This window comes from Amphiura filiformis, chromosome 1 (genome assembly GCF_039555335.1).
Source record: "Amphiura filiformis chromosome 1, Afil_fr2py, whole genome shotgun sequence".
Taxonomy (NCBI): domain Eukaryota; kingdom Metazoa; phylum Echinodermata; class Ophiuroidea; order Amphilepidida; family Amphiuridae; genus Amphiura; species Amphiura filiformis.
The window spans coordinates 28,239,220-28,260,734 of NC_092628.1; the positions used below are offsets into that span (position 1 = coordinate 28,239,220).

The 21,515-nt window shown below is 36.1% G+C and overlaps 1 protein-coding gene across 1 annotated transcript in view; it reads left to right on the forward strand.

The window, feature by feature from the left end:
* LOC140139678 (dual 3',5'-cyclic-AMP and -GMP phosphodiesterase 11A-like) overlaps nt 1-21,515 on the forward strand; it is a 91,234-nt gene that overhangs the window by 40,014 nt on the left and 29,705 nt on the right. Inside the window, exons 2-3 of the mRNA XM_072161411.1 lie at nt 11,823-11,890; nt 21,152-21,295. Of these exons, the coding sequence (XP_072017512.1) occupies nt 11,823-11,890; nt 21,152-21,295 (212 nt within the window). The remainder of the gene's footprint in view (nt 1-11,822; nt 11,891-21,151; nt 21,296-21,515) is intronic.

Consider the following 21,515-nt stretch of genomic DNA (forward strand, 5'->3'; position numbering starts at 1 on the left):
ATATGAGACTATATAACACCCACTTAGTCCATATACAATAGTTATATTTACCAGAAAAGCTAATTACCACTTTGTCTATTAATGAGCATATAATCAAAAGTCCATTTAGTCAATTAAGAAGAATTCAAATACGAACATAACTGATTGAAAATGGGAATGTTTAAGTGCACAAGCAGTTCATTCAAATGTTTCTGATTTGCAAGACATGAACAAAAGCCAATACCAATCTGCTGGTGTGTATCCACACTGTACCAGATGAGGGAAAATGTCAACAAAGTTGTAAAAACAATCATTTGGACTTTTTAGGATTAAGTAGAGCAGTATAGCAACTCTAAGCATACATAAATCCAACTGAATTGTGTGGGACTAGGGAGGTTAAATCAACAGTCAACTGCTTACACGCTTCCCATTTAATGAGGATAAAATTGCGCATATCTGTAATAAACAATGTAGTCAAATTGAATGATACCTACCCATGCACACTTCCTCACATTTAAAATTCCAAGCTACGTTAGTTTTATGAGATATTCTAGTGTTTTCATAATTCTACCTACATTTTCCCTAATACCTGTGTTCTACCTGGAAAGTGGGTCAAATTTGCATAGTGTGAACACACTTAACCCTCTCCACACAGGAGTCGACTATTATAGACGAAAAGTTCCAAATTTTCTTTAAAAATTCAAAAATTTCAGAATTGTACATTTTCATGACCATATTTGGAATCAGCATGAAAAATGCATTAAAATGAGTACAAACAAGCCCAGTATTGATTCAGTGGTTCTTGAGATCGCGTTCTGATACGCTGTAAAGGACCTTTTATGCTGGCTTTTATGTTGAAGCCTATATGGCCGGTATGCAAAGCATTAAGAATAACAAAATTGAAAGCAGGCATATTATGTGATTTGCATGATCAAGCAGCATAAGTGATCTATTGCTTCAACTAAGTTTAAGGTACGGCTGAAAGAAGTTTTGTTGTATGTGTTTTCTTGCATTTCAACCAGGGTAGCTCTTTGTTAGCAAATTTGGATCAAGCATTTGGATCAAGTTAATGATAGGATATGTATAGGATTGGTATCTTATTTCTTATTACTTGCAATATATATGATGCGATCAAGCTAAATCAGTCGGAACTCGGAAATATTGAATTTGAGATATAGCCAAACAAAGGAAATATTTCCTTTTGTTTCCTTTTGTTTTGGGCACTCTTTAATTTCTCATATCTTTGGAACTGGTTGTTCAATTTTAATAGGGTTTTCTGCAAAATGCAGATTTTAAATGCCTTTTATTATCCTATAGTATAAGAAACTGAAAATTTAATATTTCCGAGTTCCGACTGATCATATGCAGAGTTGTTTTATTGTACTTAATAACTTAATATGTGTTCAATTAGGTGCGTTCCTTGAGGTCGCTATGTGATATCAGCAGGGACAAGTTATTTGTGCGGAACTTTTTTCTGCGCAATCTCTGCGCAATTGGCTTTTTTTTTCGCGCAAATCACTTGTCCCTGGATATCAGGTGCTATATTCATGTTTTAAGTTTTATAATTAGGTGCTTTTATTATCGGGTCATAAAAAGGCATTCCTGTGTGAGCATTATATCACTGGCTCCTCTATACTTTGATCAGCTCATAATCGGCAGGCTTAATAACATCAGATTAATATCAATTCAAAATATTTTATTTTGACAATTGTCTTGTGACATCAAGCCAGAAGCATCACAAATTATTTACTCAAGTCCTATACTTTGTCTACTTTCTTTAATACACAAAATATAGACCAGACAGGTCAACTATAATAGCACTCTTAAACCGATGTCTAATTTTTGGCGTAGTGGTAAAAGCCTAACATTTCCCGCCTTATGTTACGAGCTGATCAAACTATAGGAATGCCAAAATGCCATGCTTGTAAAATTTGCGAACTCAATGTTTTAGTTTCAACACGATTTATATCAATTGCTATTTTGGGGATTATAAATCAGCATAAATTGTCACCTTTCTGCACAATTCCCCCAAAAGTTGAAATGTTGATCTATCTATTCCTGTTTTTCCTACATAATTCATTGGGCCCAGACGATGATAAAGATCGAACAAGACCTTTTATTTTACACCTGTATCTGGTATAGCCTACTTAAATGACAAAGTGTTTGCAGTCCTCTAGGCAGCTGCTCATGTGACATTATCTTCTTGATCATGTCTACTAATGGGTACTATAAATGGTTATGCTTTAATGGACAATGGTGATTGGGAAACAAACATGGTTCAACACTCAACACCATGTTAGGCCAAACAAAAAAAAGTTCGTCTCAAAGCTTGTGCGTGCATTTGTAAAATCGTGAGATTTGAATGAAAGAAATGCAGAATTTTTTAAAGATTTTTTCGGAAAATTTGGCGAAAATCAGACTTTTTTTCTCAAAATACCATAAAAATACACACAAAAAGTCGGGAATAAAAAAAAATCACATTTCAGCATTTGTTTTCAAACCACTTGCGAGCTTTGAGACGAACCTTTTTTTTTTTTGTTTGGCCTAATATACAGGTTGTATCGAAATGGTTGGTATCCACTCAGTTTTTAGTAAAATTTATTGAATTGAAAAACCTGCTTCTACCAAAGGAACCTCTTGAAATGACCAGAAAGAAAACAGTCAATCCTGGTAGTCAATATGCTTCAGCTTTCCAGAAAGTACCAACCAAACCCCAGTTTAAAGCTCACAGTCTTAATTTCAAAAGCAAGACCCAGCCAATGATAAAGATCAACAAGACCATTTGTTTCACACCTGGTGTGAAAACTTTCTGACAAATTGCCATCAGAGCACTATATGAAGTCCTTTGATGCAGCTGATCCTGTGACATTACTTCTCTATTGTATCACTAAGGCTGAGTTCATATAGAAGTATACGGTATACGGTATTCGCTATACGAAATACGCTCATTCGATCAGGCTGAGTTCATATAGGAGTATGCTATGTGAACTCAGCCTGATCGAATGAGCGATTTCGTATAGCGGATATAGTATGTAAGTTTACCCATTTTCTTCGTCTTATCAAATGCTTGTAACTTTACTTCTTGAGGTCACATTGCATTCAATGAGGTGTCATAATGTGCAGAATTAGATAGTGCATATATTAAAAAAATGAATTTACCCACATATGGTTTAGGTTTTTAAAATTAGGACGGTATACGCTGCACTAAAATCGAACATACGATTCCCACTATACTAAACTATACGCAGGTATACGGCCTTTTCGAATAGCTCTTATGTGACCCGGTACTATGAAATTACCTTGCTCGATTTAAGCTATACGCGCGCACCGGCAAAACGTGCATCGTATACCCAAATAGTATACTTCTATGGGATCGTAGCCTTATGTGACCCGGTACTATGAAATTGCCTTGCTCGATTTGAGCTATACGCATGCACCTGCAAAACGTGCACCGTATACCCGAATAGTATACTTCTATGTGATCGCAGCCTTATGGGCATTATAAATGGGTTTTAAGTGGTGCACCTATGTTTCCTAAGCATTTATAAAAACATTTTTTTTTTACTACAAGCTTAAAACTGAATGAAAATTGAGCATAGCAACCTCAATAAACGATCTCTTTATAGACTTGCATGCAAACTCTGATGCAAACTCTGATGCAAATTTTTTTTTTCAAAATGCCCACAAATTAAAAAGAAGAATTTTTCATACAAATTGAACATTATGTTTATTAATCATATAGGTACGAGGAGCAGTCAAAAAGTTTGTAGAACAAGGTATGTTATACTTTGTCGCAGGGTAATGAATTTGGTCTCATTTGAGTGCTTGTTCCTTCATAACATTACGGCAAAAAATAGTAGATTTTTGCATCACTGTAAATGGGCAGGACACCCTGTGATACAGCTTGGAGGTAATAAAAAAAATTTAAAAGAAGGTTATCAGAGTGATTTATTTTAGGTAAGCTAAACTTTGTCATCTCCTTAATAATTTGTAATCATGCATTGATCAGGTATGTAAAGAAGGATGGAAAGAAGTAAATAATTGCATTTTCTTCATGCGACAAAAACATGGGAGAATACTAGACTGATAAATACTTGATGTTTGTGAGAGCTGCATCTGCCTGTGGCATACTTTAAGGCAGTACTTGATGCTGTAAAGCCTAAATCAGAGTGAACAGTATTTTATTATTATACGAACACTCTGTGTGCTGGTCATAGGCTTCAACATAAAAAGCCTAAGTTTTGAGATATTTTCTCAAAATATCAAGAGCTATCTTAAAAATCACTGAACCAATACTAGGCTTGTTTGTACTCATTTTAATGCATTTTTCATGCTGATTCCAAATATGTTCATGACAATGTAAAATTCTGAAATTTTTGAATTAAAAAAAAATTGAAACTTGTTGTCTCCAATCAACACCTGTGTTAAAGAGTTAAAGGACCTTTGTTTTAAAAAATCAAAGTGAACAATGAGGTAATAGTGAGGGATACCAAAGGGGAAAAGAGCTGCAGATAAAAAAAAAATACAGCCAAATCAGGAAGAAAAAAGAAGACACTTCATGGTAAACGAGGTCTTGTATGGCTTCTAACCAGGCACAAACTATTCCCATAACAGGATATTAGCTGTTCAGAGTGAATGGGCTGGCCTTATCCCTAGTATGAAATACATAAAACATGCTTACTCTGTTATAATTTAATTTATTTTGTTCAGTATTCAAGGAACATAAGCAGTGAATACAAAAGTGGCCCTTTGAGAAGAAAGTGCATCTTGACAATTGGTAGTTTATGAAATGTTTCTTCTCTTTAAGATCAGTCTATAAGATAGACAAAGAGACACAATAGTTGTAGATGAGATTTAATTGTGTGTGCCAAGGGCAGTTTGAAATTAGTTGCGATGTCACTTTATAATGATGACACTTAACTGGTGACCTAAGTACTGCTATCTACTGAAGATAGTAAACTAATAATGACTGATTGCTTGCAGTATCAGTACAACTGTTATAGCTGCTCTAAATTATTTCATTTTATTCTGCACACTACTACAATTCCAGTGGCAGTGCTACAGGGGTAGGGTGGGGGCATTTGTATTTTTCTTGCCCCCCCCCCAGTTTGAAAAGCGCGGTATTGTATTCAATCTGTTTGCTGACATACACAGGTGATTAGTGCAATCTGCTTGTAGTGCATGTCGGTCTATTCAAAAATTGTATTCATCTATTGCTATGGTAGTTAATCCAATTATGACATCACTTCTATGGCGTATTGTGACCCCTATAATAATGTTCTTGTTCCATCGCCTTTACCCCTGATTTGTGAGATGTTTTGATGTAGTGAGAGGAGGCAACTATTTAGGATGTGTCATTTTTGTCAATAAGCCAGTAACCCATCCAATCTGTAATCACGTAATGGATACTGTGACCCAATTTAGTTTGGATGCAATAGGTGCTGCTATATTTAGTGCTATATTTAGCAATTTATCATTGATCTACCTGCCAGTGAACTGTGCAACAACTTCATCTTGCATGAGCTGTTTTATTTGACAATTTTTTCAATTGGCTTCAGTTTGCATTATTGCTGTGTTAGGTTCTTAATATTGGAGTGGCATAGCCAGAAGGCAAGTGTGTATACTCCAGTATCAAAGTACTAAGCCATTATATACATCAATAGACTCATTTTCTGGGCAAATCTGATGCCCATTTCCTCTCACTCCTTATCTTTAAAGGCACTACCAGTAATTTGGCAAACCAGAACACCCTAATATTGATTAAAATCAAGATTTATGCATTTTGAGAAAAAGCATAGGTGTGCTAATGAAACACATAAATTTGGAGACTTTTGTGCCTCTTTTCATAAAATTTTTAAAGTTAACTGCCTAGGCGAAATGTCAACCGTGCTAGCATGGTCAACCATGGTCAACCATGGTCAAAACATGGTTGACCATGGTTAACTATGGTCAGCGATGATCAGCCATGGTGGCTTGACCATGGTCAACCATGGTTGCCATGGTCACCATGGTATACCATGGTCGACCATGCTTTAGCATGGCCGAGCATGGTCAGCCATGGTCTTCACCTCACTTGACCATGGTTGACCATGGTCACTTTTAAGTATACCATGGTCAACCATGCTTTATCATGGGTGAGCATGGTCAGCCATGTTCATCACCTCACTTGACCATGGTTGACCATGGTCACTTCAAGTATACCATGGTCAATCATGCTTTAGCATGGGTGAGCATGGTCAGCCATGGTCATCACCTCACCTGACCATGGTCACTTCAAGTATACCATGGTCAACCATGCTTTAGCATGTGTGAGCATGGTCAGCCATGGTCATCACCTCACCTGACCATGGTTGACCATGGTTACTTCAAGTATACCATGGTCAACCACGCTTTAGCATGGCTGAGCATGGTCAGCCATGGTCATCACCTCACCTGACCATGGTTGACCATGGTCACTTTTAAGTATACCATGGTCAACCACGCTTTAGCATGGCTGAGCATTGTCAGCCATGGTCATCACCTCACCTGACCATGGTTGACTCTGGGTAGTGAATGAGAAAAAGTGCCCTCTGTTGTTATTAATCGTATTTAATGCGTATTTACAACGTTGTGAATAAATATTTGACACCATAGAATATAAAAACTAGTAATTTGATAAGTTAAAATAAGATTTTTAACAGAATAAATCTAAATAATATGATTATGCAGTTTATTCTGTTAAATATTTACCCCATAATTTCCCTCATTCTTCAGGCCCTGCCCTCTTTCGCGTGCTAATTTAAAGTTTAAGCTTGATTGCTATTGTTTCTTTCTATTGTTTCTTCCTTGATTGCTATTGTTTCTTAACCATGGTCAAACATGCAAATTTGTTGACCATGGTTGACCATGGTCACTTTAGATAGACCATGGTTGACCATGGTCTCTGGCCGTGGTGCCATTTTTCAAAACATGGTTGACCATGGTCAAAAACATGGTTGACCATGGTCAAAACCCTGGTTGTTGAACTATGGTTGACAATGGTTCAACCATGGTCAAACATGCTAAGTTTTAACCATGGTTGACCATGGTCACTTTAGATAGACCATGGTCAAAAGGTTAACCATGGTTGACCATGGTCTCTGGCCGTGGTGCCATTTTTCAAAAGCATGGTTGACCATGGTTTGACCATGGTCAAAACCCATGGTTGAACCATGGTTAACCATAGTTCAACCATGCCTTTTTCGCATAGGTTGTCCCCCTTTTGTTTCCTCTCTGAACAAACAATCTTGGCAACACTACTGTTTGGTGGAGCAGTTTGACAAAAATAAGTTTGTGTACAGAAAATCTCTGCTTGCCACTTTAATCCTCCCATGGGTGTCGACTGCAGACGACAAGTTTCAATTTTTTTTAATTAAACAATTTCAGAATTGTGCATTTTCATGACCATATTTGAAATCAGCATGAAAAATTCATTAAAATGAGTACATTTAACTAGCCTAGTATTGTTTCAGTGATTCTTGAGAGAGCTCTTGATATTTTGAGAAAAAATCTCAAACTTTTACTGTTTACGTTGCAGCCTATGACCAGCATACAGAGCATTAATTACCACCTAATCACTAGTTTCCACCTTAGATGCTTTTAGGCACTTGTCGAATGTCTACTGAATAAACCACCTGGATTCATGCTCAGGTAGCGCTCTCTCAGTCTCATAAGCTCTCTCGTTCTGATAAGGCAGGCGATAAAGCCATGAAAAAAAACATGTTCATCTCAACTTCCTGCATGTTTAGCTTTTAAAATGTGCCTATTTACAGAGTAGTTCCTTAAATTTGCAGACATGTGAAATTGTTTTTGAGTTTTAGCTGAGACGATAATACCTTATCGTCTCAGGTTTTAGTTGACTATTGTGGACAAAAACAGAACACCTATATAAACGATAAAAACTAAATTAAGTATGTACTACCTGCTTATACTTGGACAGAATTTTGTAATCAGTTTTTAAACACTAAGACTGATCCCAGATACTTCAAAGAAAATGATATATTGATGTCACCAATTACTTCTGACCAGTTAGTATCCTTGTCTAAAAGCTAATGGCTTAGCACTTAGTACACGCATGGTGTCCTAGTTGAACTCACCACTTGCAGTTTACTAAACAACATCAGAAAATGTATCATTATTAAGTTGCATTTTTGGAGTAGGCGTAGATGTGATAATGAACTCAAGGGTGGAATCCATGGGACTGGAGACCCAACCTCCTTCCTGTTAAAAAAATATTTAGGCAATTTTGGCCAAATTTGTGAAAATTTTTCCAACTCTGAGGTGGGCCAGAATGGGTAATAGAGTCACATTTGCCGTAAAACATTTTCAAGAGTGGGCCCCTTTTAAAACCTGGATCTGGCTCTGAATGAACCAAACAATAGGAAAATTGTGGTCTTAATTAGTTTGCAAATAGTAATTATGGATTAATGTCTTGGAGAAGTAATTTCAGTCAGTTTTGTTTGTTAATAAGACACATTTAAAAACAGATAGAGAGTTTTACTGCCTTACCTTACCTTAAAAACACTTTTCAGTAAATATCTTTTGTAAAAATGGTCTGTAAAACTATGTTCATTACCTTTTAAAAATATGTGTTTCTACAGCACCTTTTTGACATAACAATTTTGACAACTTTTCTACCAGAAATTTGCACAAATTACAGCAATTTTCTTTTGTATGGTGCATTGATGTACAGTGATCCATATCTGTCTGTGTGAATCTTTCCCTGTTTTTGTCCTGTGGTCCTTTTTGTTTGCATCCTAAATCACACCTCTTCCAATAAAACTTAATAAATGTCTTGATCCAGTTCCGAATAGGGGGGCCTTGAGGCCGGGATTGATATCAATATTCCTGGTATTATTCAGGTCTTGGGGTATGATACTGTAAAATTGTTATTTTTGTTGCAAATATTTTTTACGCTTTGCTAATTTTGAACTATTTCACATGTTTTTAAATTCATGATTTTAAGCTTGCTTCCATTAACCTATATACAAACATGACAAAAGGAATATATAAATGTGAAAAGCGTAAAAATAAAAGTAATGCAAAATTTGTCATTTTTACAGTATCTTGCACCTGTAAAATTGAGACCTAAATGCATATGTTGCCTGCATGTGTCAGCTGATTCAGTCTTCACTTATATGAAATATGTAACAAATAGGACAGATATTGTAGGAAAAGTGGGTCTGCTTGTACAGGTGTAGTAAGTTTATCTCGGAAAATGAAAAAAACCCAAAATAGCGGTGTACAATATTTAGAGGTTAATGACTGCGCATCAGTTGTTTTTAAGGTATTGTGTAAAATCTAAATATTTTGTTTAGGAGCTGAGGAATATCCTGAGGACGCCTTTTTAGTTCCACCTGCGTCACATTTACTTCTTTTAAATTTGAAAACAAAATTCAAAAAAAAAAGAAGAGCAGATTTAGGTAATATCGCTAGCGACCGTGCACGATCATGCAATGTCCAAATATGGCCGCCAGTGTTTGCGTAATTTGTTTGAATGCATAACACACATAAGTGTGGTCATTGTAAAGTGTACTTATTGCCGAGGTCATTATACTTTTTCAATAACCCGCATTTGCGTTGCATATTATATAAGATTGGATTAAACACATCGTGTATATACATGAGGTTTCTTCGTAGCTGAATTTCTGTATTTATTGTGGCAACTAAAACAAAACAAAACAAAACAGGGAAATGGGCCGAAATCTGAATAATTAAACAGCTATGCATGATCTGTAGGATGAAATCAGAGAATATATCTCACACTTCCCATGATGCATTTCTCCCATTTCAATTTTCTGTAGCCTACTGACTTTCTATCCAGTGCAACATGAGTCGACAGTTACAAGATGTACCTCAGCGAACAGAACACATCCTGATCTTGCAAAATATGTTTATTTCTTGACTATGTGTTTTGCCAGTCTATTCTCAAAATGAAAACAGGGGAACCTATATAAAGGTATTGATAAATGTGAGTGAGGAGAGTGTGAAATGAGGTGATGTATCATGTTGCAAAGGATTCTGGGAAGGGTAAGATATCTTCTCTGGCATGAAATGGCCAAAATTAGAGTGAAAATCTTCAAAAGTTGTCCAGTCCAAATTTTGCATTTAGTAAACGTGGCTTTACAACATTAGGCAATGAATCATACACTCATTTCTGCCTCTTTTAACATGTTTAATATCAAGTAACTTTATTTTGTGAAGCATGTGCGCTGATGACCTTTTTAGGGATATGAAACATGAAGAGAGCAAGTGGGAATTGAGATAGTGTGAGGTAGGTATGGTGGGATAATTTGATTTAACACTCACAGATTAGCTGTGATGGGTAGGTGAATGGTCGCTCAGGTACAAAATGACACCCTTGCATTAGTATTGTACATGGAGATAGCTGGTTATAATTGATGTGCCTTTTATAAATCAGGAGGAGAATGAAGGAAATGAGGTTATGAGAACATTAAAAGGATAGTAAATGAAATAGCCTTTATAGGTGACGAAAAAGGAAAACCCTGTTCTACGGGCCTGACAACCCAGATTTTCCAAAATTTGAGACACAAATTTTTCCTGTACAAATGAATGCCGACCTAAATTTCGAAAATGTCACAATTTTTTTTGTATTTCCCCAAATTCCAAAATATCACAGATTTTGGTGATTTATGGGTTTATTTTGCACACAAAACAAACAAACAAAAGCCCGACCAACCCTACTTGAAAGGTCCACCCACCCGTAGAACAAGGTGGTGTTTTTTTGTCACTTTATGGGAATATGATCAATTAAACAATTATTTGAACCATTGTTTTTCTGTGAATGTGTAGAGTTAGATGAGCTTTGAGAAACATCACAGCACACAATATTAGCACACTTTTGTGAAAGTAAATAAAAACCCAATATGGCACTTTGTAAGGCAGAAGCGCATGCAGGATTTCTCAAAAGAGGTGACTGAGTGGCTGATATTATACTCTGATCAGCTCGTAAGGCCTTGGAAAAGTCGATCTTGAGTTTCGCATCACATAATTTCTGAAAACAAGTGAGGCAACATTTTCGTTATTCATTATTTTTGTGATTTTCATTATATGACCAAGCTCACTTGCTCAAGTGAGATGTAAATCGCTTTTTCCACTAAAGATGCACACATATTCCATGTTAGGGCCCAAAAATGAAGTGTGGGCAGCCAACTGGAAAACCTCAACTTTTCAAGGCCTAATAGGCGGGACTCAAAACATCATGGATTGATACTACGCAAACCGCGTTTTGGGTGGTGCGTTTGTATTAACGCAACACATGCTTTTGTGAATTTGACTTAATTGATGTGTTCAGTAAGAAAAACCAAATAATATCTACCGTAGATAGCATTTGCATTCAGTCATTTTAATGTATCATGTTCCTAATATCCTTAAATTGAAACTGAGCTTAGAAAATGTATGTAAACCTTACTATTTTGGTTATACATTTCTGAATATGGATGTGACCTCCAACTTGTTAGTTTACGACTGGTTAGGATATCATTATACAACGTGTACAATTACAACCAAGAGTATCTGCCTGTTATTCCTACTCAATATCTCGTTATTTCTTTTTCCATGGTATGTTGTTCTTGTTCTTAAACAAGAATATAATACCAAAATAGTAACATTTTGTATGTTCAAGTGTGTTTCTTGATTTAAATTGAAATGTTAAAATAACATTTGGTAAGCAGTTAAAATAACATTGGTTATTGCATTAGATTGTATCATACATTCATCACGTTTCTCGACTCCAGTTTCTCATGTTGTGTAATGAATTTTGATTGACAAGTCTTTCTTTTTTTGTATATTTTGTCAATTTGTAGGTGTATTCCAGATTTTGAACAGAACTGATGGTTTTCCATTTGATGAAAATGATGAATCATTATTTGAGGTAAGTTCCCAGCAAACACAAAACGTTTTCGACATCATTCGCAAAAGGTTATAAAAGGTTGTCAGAAAACGTTTAAATGTCGGGTTATATAAAGGGTATATTATGAGTATAAAACGTTTTCATAACCTTAAAAAACATTTTTTGATAATCTGCTGCTCAGCAAACAAAAATGTTTTTCAGAAAACGTTAAATGTCGGGTTATATAAAGGGTATAAAAACGTTTTAATAACATTCCAAAAATATTCATGAAAACATTCTAAACAGAATGTTATTTTAGTTGAAAAAATATTTTGCGAAAAATGTTTGCCCAAAATATTTTTAATAACGTTTTAAAAACGTTTTCATGACCTTTATATAACCCGACATTTAAATGTTATTAAAAGGTTTTGAAAAAAACATTTTAAGAACATTTCTGTGTTTGCTGGGTTCAAATATTTTAACATAATGTTATTTAAGTATTGACACAATATGGCAAAGATGTTTGCAAAAATAGTTTACAATAACATTTTTTGAAAACATTTAAAAGATTGTTGTAGTGTGTTTTTCATACAAAACGTTTTAAAACGTTATCATGACCTTTATATAACCCGACATTTTAATGTTATTAAAACGTTTTTACCTAAACCAAAAGCCAAAATATAACTTATTTAAAACGTTTTAAAAACGTTTTTGTGTTTGCTGGGTTGTAGACTATGCCATTGTCGATTTTTGATAAATAAAAATATGTTAGTATTCATGATGGACGCATTCAGTTGAACTCGAAATTATACTGATATTTATTACATCAAAATACTAGTATAAAATGGTTATGAAAAAGTTTATATAATTATATTTGTGACAGTAAAAGTAAAGTATACGTGAGGCTTATATTATTGAATGCAACATATCATAATGGCATAACTATAATGGTAGGCCCTACTTCAATACTGAACAATTCTAATTTTAGAATCTGCCTGTTTATTAATCCCGAAAGCCCGAGTTAAAAATTGACTATGGACTTTGAATTTTAAACGGGACTTTGATAGGCAAAGTCCCTTAACACACCCTGTCAATCATACTTGTTTATCAATCCAATTAAACCGCAAGCAAGTACAAGACGCGCTCATGCACCTACTGAGAGTTTAATGTTCCCGCCAACACAAAGGGTGGTATAGTTGTGTACACAATGATACCGCCCTTTGTGTTGGCGGTGCCCGGAAGATTTAAACCATCACGAGATTTGGGCGACCAATCACAAGCCAGATCCATTTAAAGATGCATTACATCATTGCCAATTTTAGTAGGCCAGAAATCCGACAATCTCATCCATAGACAGCCGTGATTAAGCATGTAAACCGCAATCCAATGTCAGTAGTCCACTTGGGAAGCTAACAAACAGAGGGAGTACGGTGACTGAAAAGATCAGATGTGAAAATCTATCAATTGTGCACAAATTAATTGAATCAGAGTTTTAAGCTTAAATGCAATAGCCAGAGTATGCACAGTTGGCAAGTGGACTACAGAGAAGTCTAGGTGAGTTGATGAAAAAAAATCCAGAAAATGGATAAAACATCTCCCGTAAAACAGACATTTATTCCAGCATTTTGTAATATTAAGTTTAGCAGTAAGTTCAAGGTCATTTCTTTTTTAAGTAACTAGTGCACCTGCAGCTGTGAGAGCCCTGATGCTGTGTGAGAGCACTGGCATGATAGCGATACTGTTTGATGACCTAAGACCTCGGTGTAATTTCTTTCATGCTCCCCTCATACGAAGGATTCCACCCAATAGGGCAAAGTTTAAATTTAGCCCCTACATGACCTTTGACCTCGGTTGACCTCAATTTTGTTTTGGGCATATATTCCCTTCATATCAAGGATTCCACCCACCAAGTTTGAGCCCGATAGGACAAAGTTTGAAATCCATAACCTTTGACCTTGGATGACCTCCATATGTTTTTCATGCTCCTCTCATACGAAGGATTCCACACACCAAGTTTGAGCCCGATCGGACAAAGTTTGAAATTTGACCCCTCCGTAATGACCTTTGACCTTGGTTGACCTCGATTTTATTTTTTGCATATATTCCCTCCTATCAAGGAATCTATCCACCAAGTTTGGGCCCGATCGGACAAAATTAGAAATCCATGACCTTTGACCTTGACCTCCGATGACCTTCAAAACTACCCGATAAACAGCGCCCGCCCGGTACCCATCTATGTCCGAAATATTGGAACGATGCATCGAAGCGCGGCGAAACGCATTGCTGGACAGACACACAGAGCTCATTATTTTATTAGTATAGAAGTCTTTACATAATTAAAAATACAACAGAAAACATTCAAATACTTTGACTATAATCTAAAAGTATAAGTCATTGCCTATAATTATAGCCATGCATGTATAAACTTGATCATTACTGAGCGGAGCTGCAGGGACGTTTAAATAAGATGTATGGCTAAAGATGAAATAGGCATAGTACATCAATGATTCATGCATGTATGAGACATTTCACAGCCATCAATGTGAACACTCTGAAGAAAACCGGGATCCTGGGTTTATTAGAAAACTCGGGAGAAAACTCTTATTAAAATGTTACTATAATTTAAGATTCTTAGTCTTTCACATGGTGTTTAAGTACACCATTGGGCATTAGTGAACGCATTACAATCGTGCAAAAAGTAGGCTTTGAAACGGGAACAATAATGAATTGTATGAATTTAAGAGAATCATTTTCCCACTTACAAGAGAACTATGTAAACATTTTAGATGACTTTCTCATGAATAATGCATTTAGGTAATAGGTCTGTTGTGTAATTTCGTGCCTTCCATTTATTTTTCCAGACAGAAGAAAAACAAAGAATAAATGGGCAACGTGATTTTTGTTTAAAAGAATTAAAGCCCAGTTTTATACAACATAGATGTTGGCAATTATTATTTGAAGCCAAGATACAGTGCAAGTCATAAATAATAGACATGGTGTGACTCTGCAAAAGAAACTGTAAAAGTGATACATTTTGCACTATTCATGCTGGAAAATGTAAACAATGTTTGCTTGATTTAAAGTTTGTTAATTTCTATTTTTCTGCATAGAATAATACTCTAAATAAACAATTTGTTCTGTTTCCGAAAGAGTGCAAAAAGTAAATTTAATCAAGGGCAGACTTTCCACTTTCACAGCATAGTTTTTGAAGTTACAAATAAATATATTTCAACCAAAGAGATTAGACCCAAAAAGGGCCAACTCAAAATGGCCTGGAGATCAAAATAGGGTACATCTGGTATTTATTGTCAAAGCCCAAAATGGAACGATCATAATATATACTGCGCCAATAAAGTATCCTTACATTTGGAAAAATAATCACAATTTAAAAACTGAACAATATTGGGGTAAATTTGTTTTCTTAATAGAAGCACTATCTAATCCTGCACATTATGACACCACATTGAATCCAATGTGACCTGAAGACGTAAAGTTACAAGCAATTGAATAGATGAAGGTCCAGTTTTAAAAGTGACAAACTGGCCTATACACGGCGCAAAAAAGATTCCAACAAGCGCAACAAAGAGACAACACAGTTTCTTCAATGAAGCGTTATTTAAAGCAGTTTTTACTTCAGTTTTTACTTCTCTGTACTTTTCATAACTTTTATTTTATTTGTCAGTTCTTTTGTTTCAGTTTTCTTTTAATCCTTTTGTTTAAAATTAAAGCCAAACGCATAAATTATACATTCACCACTCTCAAACCAGATTTGTGGTCTGTAGAGTTTTGAATAGGCCAGTTCGTCACTTTTGAAACTGGACCTTCGTCTAATCAAATGCTTGTAACTTTACTTTTTGAAGTCACATTGGATTCAATGTGGTGTCATAATGTGCAGGATTAGATAGTGCATCTATTAAAAAAACAAATTTACTCCAATATTGTTCAGTTTGGAGATTGTGATTATTTTTCCAAGTGTAAGGATACTTTATTGGCGCAGTATATATGCATCTTTAAGCTTGAGTGTTACACACGTAGCCTTTAACATGTGTTATTGGCACAATGCATGATATGCAGAATTAATATAAATGTAAACCACCACACACTTTTAAATCAAAGTTTGCCTGGAGCATGGCAAATTATCAGAAGGTATACACAGTCAGAATTAATAGGCAAATTTTCACGGGAAAATTTTCTGGACACGTGACACCCATGGGCGCAGACATATTAGCATTATGGAATGTGACCCCGAGCACAGTGGGTGGTCTTCCAATGTATTTGAATAGGAAGAATTCCTCCTTTGATGCAAAATAAGTAACTTGTCGCAAGTTAAAAATATTATGGTAAAAGTTTCCGTAGGTAGATGTTTTTTTTTTTTTCCGTAGGTAGATATTTTTGAAATTACTTTTTGATGATATTGTGAAGAAATTAAGATTGCATGATATTCAATAAATTTGCAATACAAAAATTTCTATCGAAATTGCGGCCAAGAATACTATTCTAATTCAAAATTACTAAGACTTGAATAGCGAGGTCACCGCCGGGGGTCAGAGATCAGGCTTGAGGTTACACTTACATTGATACGCATTGGTCATGTGTCCAGAAAATTTTCCCGTGAAAATATACCCATTAATGTTGACTGTACACTATCTTGTCCTCCATGAATGACAAGCAAGTATGGCAGAGTTGGTACTCTTTGGGTCTGCTTACTTGCTTACTTGCTTAATTCGAGTGGTGTCCTCGAACTGTGATGGCTTTCCACAACTTCCTGTCCTCCATTGCTGTCTTGAAGTCTGCTGCCTCCAGTCCAGTGTCATTTTTCAGAATGTCAATGTAGGTCAGAGCAGGTCTTCCAGGTTTCCGCCTCCCATGCTTGGGTGTCCAATGAACCATTTTTTGATGCGGGCTCATCACTTCTAGAACAGTGGCCAGCAAACCGGGTTCTTCTTTCCCTGATCTTGTGGCTTAATTTGGGAAGATCTCCATATAGGTCTGCATTTGACCTATGTTCTTTCCAATGCAAATTCAGTACAGTTCTTAGCATACGGGTGTAGCAGCCATCCATTGTGTAACCAACTCCTGTGGGTTATGATTGGAAATGCATTACGGAGCTGCACCAACCCTTGATGTATGTATTCACAGGATTTTAATAAAGTCAAGTGCTACTCTATGCTCAGCTAGGACATGATGAGTGATGGCACTATATGTAATTGTATTTGTACAGCCAAACTAATGCAATAATAAGCAATAAACAGTCACATCACATTTAAAGGGAAGAATACATATATGAAAGAGTGGAATCCCGGGAGTGGAATATGTAAAAATTACTTTAAACAGAAATAGAAAGCAAATTTATACTTCTACGCTACTCAAATTTGGTACACTCACCGAAATGCTTTCACCGGGTCAACCGGCGTCTTCAGCGGATGTTATTGCTCTGAAGATTGTTGTTGCTAGTGATGAAGTACTAGGACACCTCCGATGACGTCACAGATGTTGATGACGTCAAACTTGAAGATGTTGTGCCTCCCCCTTGGTTCCGGGGGTTCCAACCCTTTGTCACGGTCCAGTCTGGGTGTCCTAGTACTACATCACTAGCAACAACAATCTTCAGAGCAATAACATCCGCTGAAGACGCCGTTGACCTGGTGAAAGCGCCCGTGAGTGTACCAAATTTGAGTAGCGAGAAGTATAAATTTGCTTTCTATTTATGTTTACCGCTATGTATGAATATACATCATTATACTTTAAACAGTTTTGATTTGCACAGGCTGTCCTCCCCCTTCTTTTACCCAATGCTTACATTAAATATACAGAAAAGTGATGAACAAATGAGCAGATAATTAATAATCATAACAATGAGTAGATGAAAATCATAACAAAGCCAACAAAAAGATTCAAACCTGTGACTCCAATAGCCTATAGGTTACAAGTCAACGTCTTTAACGCAGCGCTACGAAGAAGTGTATGAAAATCTAACGATTTCTAATGTATTAATATTAATATGAAAACTGGCCTGAAACAGTACACATTTTGATCGGTTTACTACAAACATATATGTTGAAAACGTATTTTGGGTTATGAAAATGAACTTGGAATTTTGGTTTATGCACTTTTGCATGGTGGACCAAATTTAGATACAAATTTATCTCAATTTCTTGTAACTAAATTTGGGCCACCGTGGAAAAGTACATGAATGAAAATGAGAACTAACTAACCTAATAATATTAGACATTATCTGCCGTAACCTTGTAGAGGGGCCTGATATCAAAAATTGCACCCATGTTATGCAGAGCATGATTTATGTACAAGCTTTTTTTGACTAGTCTTAAACATGAACATTTTTATTGAAAATAAGACCTCATATAAACTGTTCTGTCATTCAGTATTTAAAGGTGTTTCTGAATTTTCTTTAAATCAAAGATTTCTGCATATAAGAAGCGTGGAGATCTGAGATAGTGGCAAGAGATAACAGCGAGTAACTCATTAGGGAATAGGTTTTCTATTGTGGCTTTTTATGTTCATGACATTCATGTTTGAAAATTCAATGATGTGGAAAGTCTCATATCTGCATGGAGAAGATGAATAAAACATTAGATATCGTATTTGAAACGTTGTTACATTTTGCAAGAACACCCTATCTGCAATAGCTGCCAGGTGGCATATAGACGAATCCAAGTAGCCAAGTCATGGTCAGGATTTGGTCGGACATCTTTGGGTAGCCGCTAGCACCAACCTGGTGTTTTGAGCATCCAATTGTGCAAATAAAAGCCGCCTAACACCTAGAGAAGATGCAAGGACGAGGAGGGTTAATAGAATAATAGCTAATAATATATATAATGGAGATAATCCCGTCGCATCTATTCATATACATAGTCCTTTTGATCGCAAGTACATCAATGCATAGATACCGCGTATAGTTAATCCGATTATTATGTCACTTCAACAACGAATAGACCATGCTGTGTGTTTTGTCGAAGGGAACTGTATTGTGTTATTCTTTTGTCTACCTGTGTTTTCGCGGAAGGTGTAAAACGGGTGATGGAATGCAGTTTAAAATTTCCGCCAAGGCGAATCATTTCACATTTTGAGTGCATTGTAGCCGACGGCTACCCAACTAAAGGCTGCTAGTCAGGTGTAGGAATGCGTGTATTTGGATTTGTCTATATGTGACACGATCAAGGGAAATGAGTCGGATGTCGCTAATATTGATTTTGAGATATTGGCAAAGAAAGTGTTCAACTTCTTTTGTTTTATATTGTTTTTAGCGATTGATAAATTGACTTAACTTTGCAAAGAAAAGTCACCTCAACATGGGGTTTTCAGTTTCTGAAAGCTCTAAATAATCCTCTTTAGAAACATTTAAAAACTCATTTTTGACCGGGGTCGACAAGTGACTCATTCCCCTTGATCATGTCACATATTTAGATGTGTATAGAATACAGAATGCAGAAATGGTCAAATGTGTAAAGAGCAGCTATTGCAGATAGGACTATGTTGCATTAATTAACCCCCTCAATGTTGACGATGAGAAATGGGAGATGAATATTTCATGAGTTGAAATGTCAAGAAAATTTATTTTACGATTCATTAATAGTGAAAAAACAATGCAATTTCAAAATGAAATTTTAGATGTCATCAAAAGGATTAGGTTCAAGATATTAGAATTATGAGAAGTTGAGAGTTTAAAAGATTATGTGGCTGGCAGTCATTATTGTACGTTGCTCTTTCAGCTTCATCTGGATAGATGATGGCAATGTCCTTATCCTTTGGGACTGTTATAGGTCCTTGTACTTTATTCTGAGTTCCTCGTCAAAATGTAAAACAAACAAGGTTACTTTTTCATTATTCATTATTTTCCCAAATTCATTATCCGTCAAAATGTGTAATTAAATGCATTCTTCTAGATGCCAATTTACCCAATAAAGTAAGGAGGCATGCTCAAGTGGTTGTATTACGTGAAGTGAATTCAGTTTGTGTTGTGAGTAAAACAACAAGCAAGAATTATGGGTTTATTACTCAACAACACAATTTTTGAAAAGGTGCATGGCACAGCGTCATCATCCTATATCTTTGTGTCAGAAATTGCTGTGATAGTACGGCGAGTCCACTCTTTCTTCAAAAGCTACGCATGGCGATTTTGTTCAAGATAGGCCGAGCGACTCAGGCTAAGCATATCAATTACACGATATGAGATACCGCAGCATTTCCATTCATACACGTTTATGCAATCTGTGCATGCTCATTGCTCAGTACCCCATAATAGTGTTGCTATTACAAGAAAATTTGATTTGTTGTCAGGTAAAATGCAGGATTTGTTTCCAATACACTAAGACCACGGTGCTGTACACTGGCCATAGAATATTAAATCACAAATCTATAATACATGTCCAATACAGCACAGTGAATAGCTATAAAACTTTCTTTATCTGCATCAATAATAGAATATTGATTTAAATGGAATTGAATACATGAGTTTGTACACTCGTCACTGAGCGATCTAGCGATCGGTTTCTAGCCAATCAGATAGGACTCCTTTTCTTGCGTTCGGAAAGGCGAGGTCCCTTATTAGTGAAATACCAATCGCCCGTCGCTCACCAACGGAGTATTAGGACGTGATTCATTTCAGGGAAAAAGTATTTATTTAGATGCTGTCGACACTGTGCATGGGTGGGTGTCAGGAGTCGTAATCATGTGCAAAGGGCCTTAAATTTCCAGTAGAGATTCATAATTATATAGGGCGATTTCACGAAAGGTCATTCGTTCAAATCCGCCTTCAGAAGACATGATGTGTGCATAAAGCACAAAAGAAATCCCCAGTTGAAGTGATATTGATTGACTTATTTGCTTTGTACTTGTTCCATACATCATGTCATCTGGAGGCAGATTCGAACTAATGACCTTTCGTGAAATTGCCCTATTGTGGAAAGTTCTTGGCCCTCTTCCCTATTAAAGCATGTGATCAAAAACTGGCAAAACACAGAGTTTCTTGGAACAATAGAGGTTGTGTGTGAAATTATTGATTGGCTCCAAACAAAGGATTTGAACTGGTGTCTTTCACCATAATCACGGCGCAGTGCAGTCCATTGAATCAAATGTTGTCATCAACCTATTTGATCGTAGTTCATTTGTTATGTGTGTGAGACGAACTGTTGCGGTAGATTGCAATCATGCTTTTGTTGAATGCATTTGAGTAGTCCGCCATATTTATGGTATGATACGTCATATGCACATTGCACAACCTCTATTATAAAAGAGTTACAGAAAGCAAGTTTAACAACATTATTGATCTATTTGTTTATTTAGGCCTTCACAATATTCTGTGGTCTTGGAATCAACAACACACAAAACTACAACGAAGTTGCCAAAGCCATGGCAAGGCAGAAAGTGGCCTTGGAAGTGTTATCGTATCATGCATGCAGCTCACCCTCAGAAGTGCAGGCTGTTCAGGTGAGTGACTCCTATATACCCAGGTAAAAACAACTTATGTGACCCATTCCCACAAAACTCGGAAAACATCAAAATTGTACTTTAATTGTACAGTTTAACCACTAAGGATAAACAAAGGCGCTTCACCTTTTTGTGCTCCAAGGAGTCGATATAAAGATTAGAAAATAAGCTTTAAGGGATTGGATAGCAATGTTTGCACAGTATTTTTTGTATTTTTTAT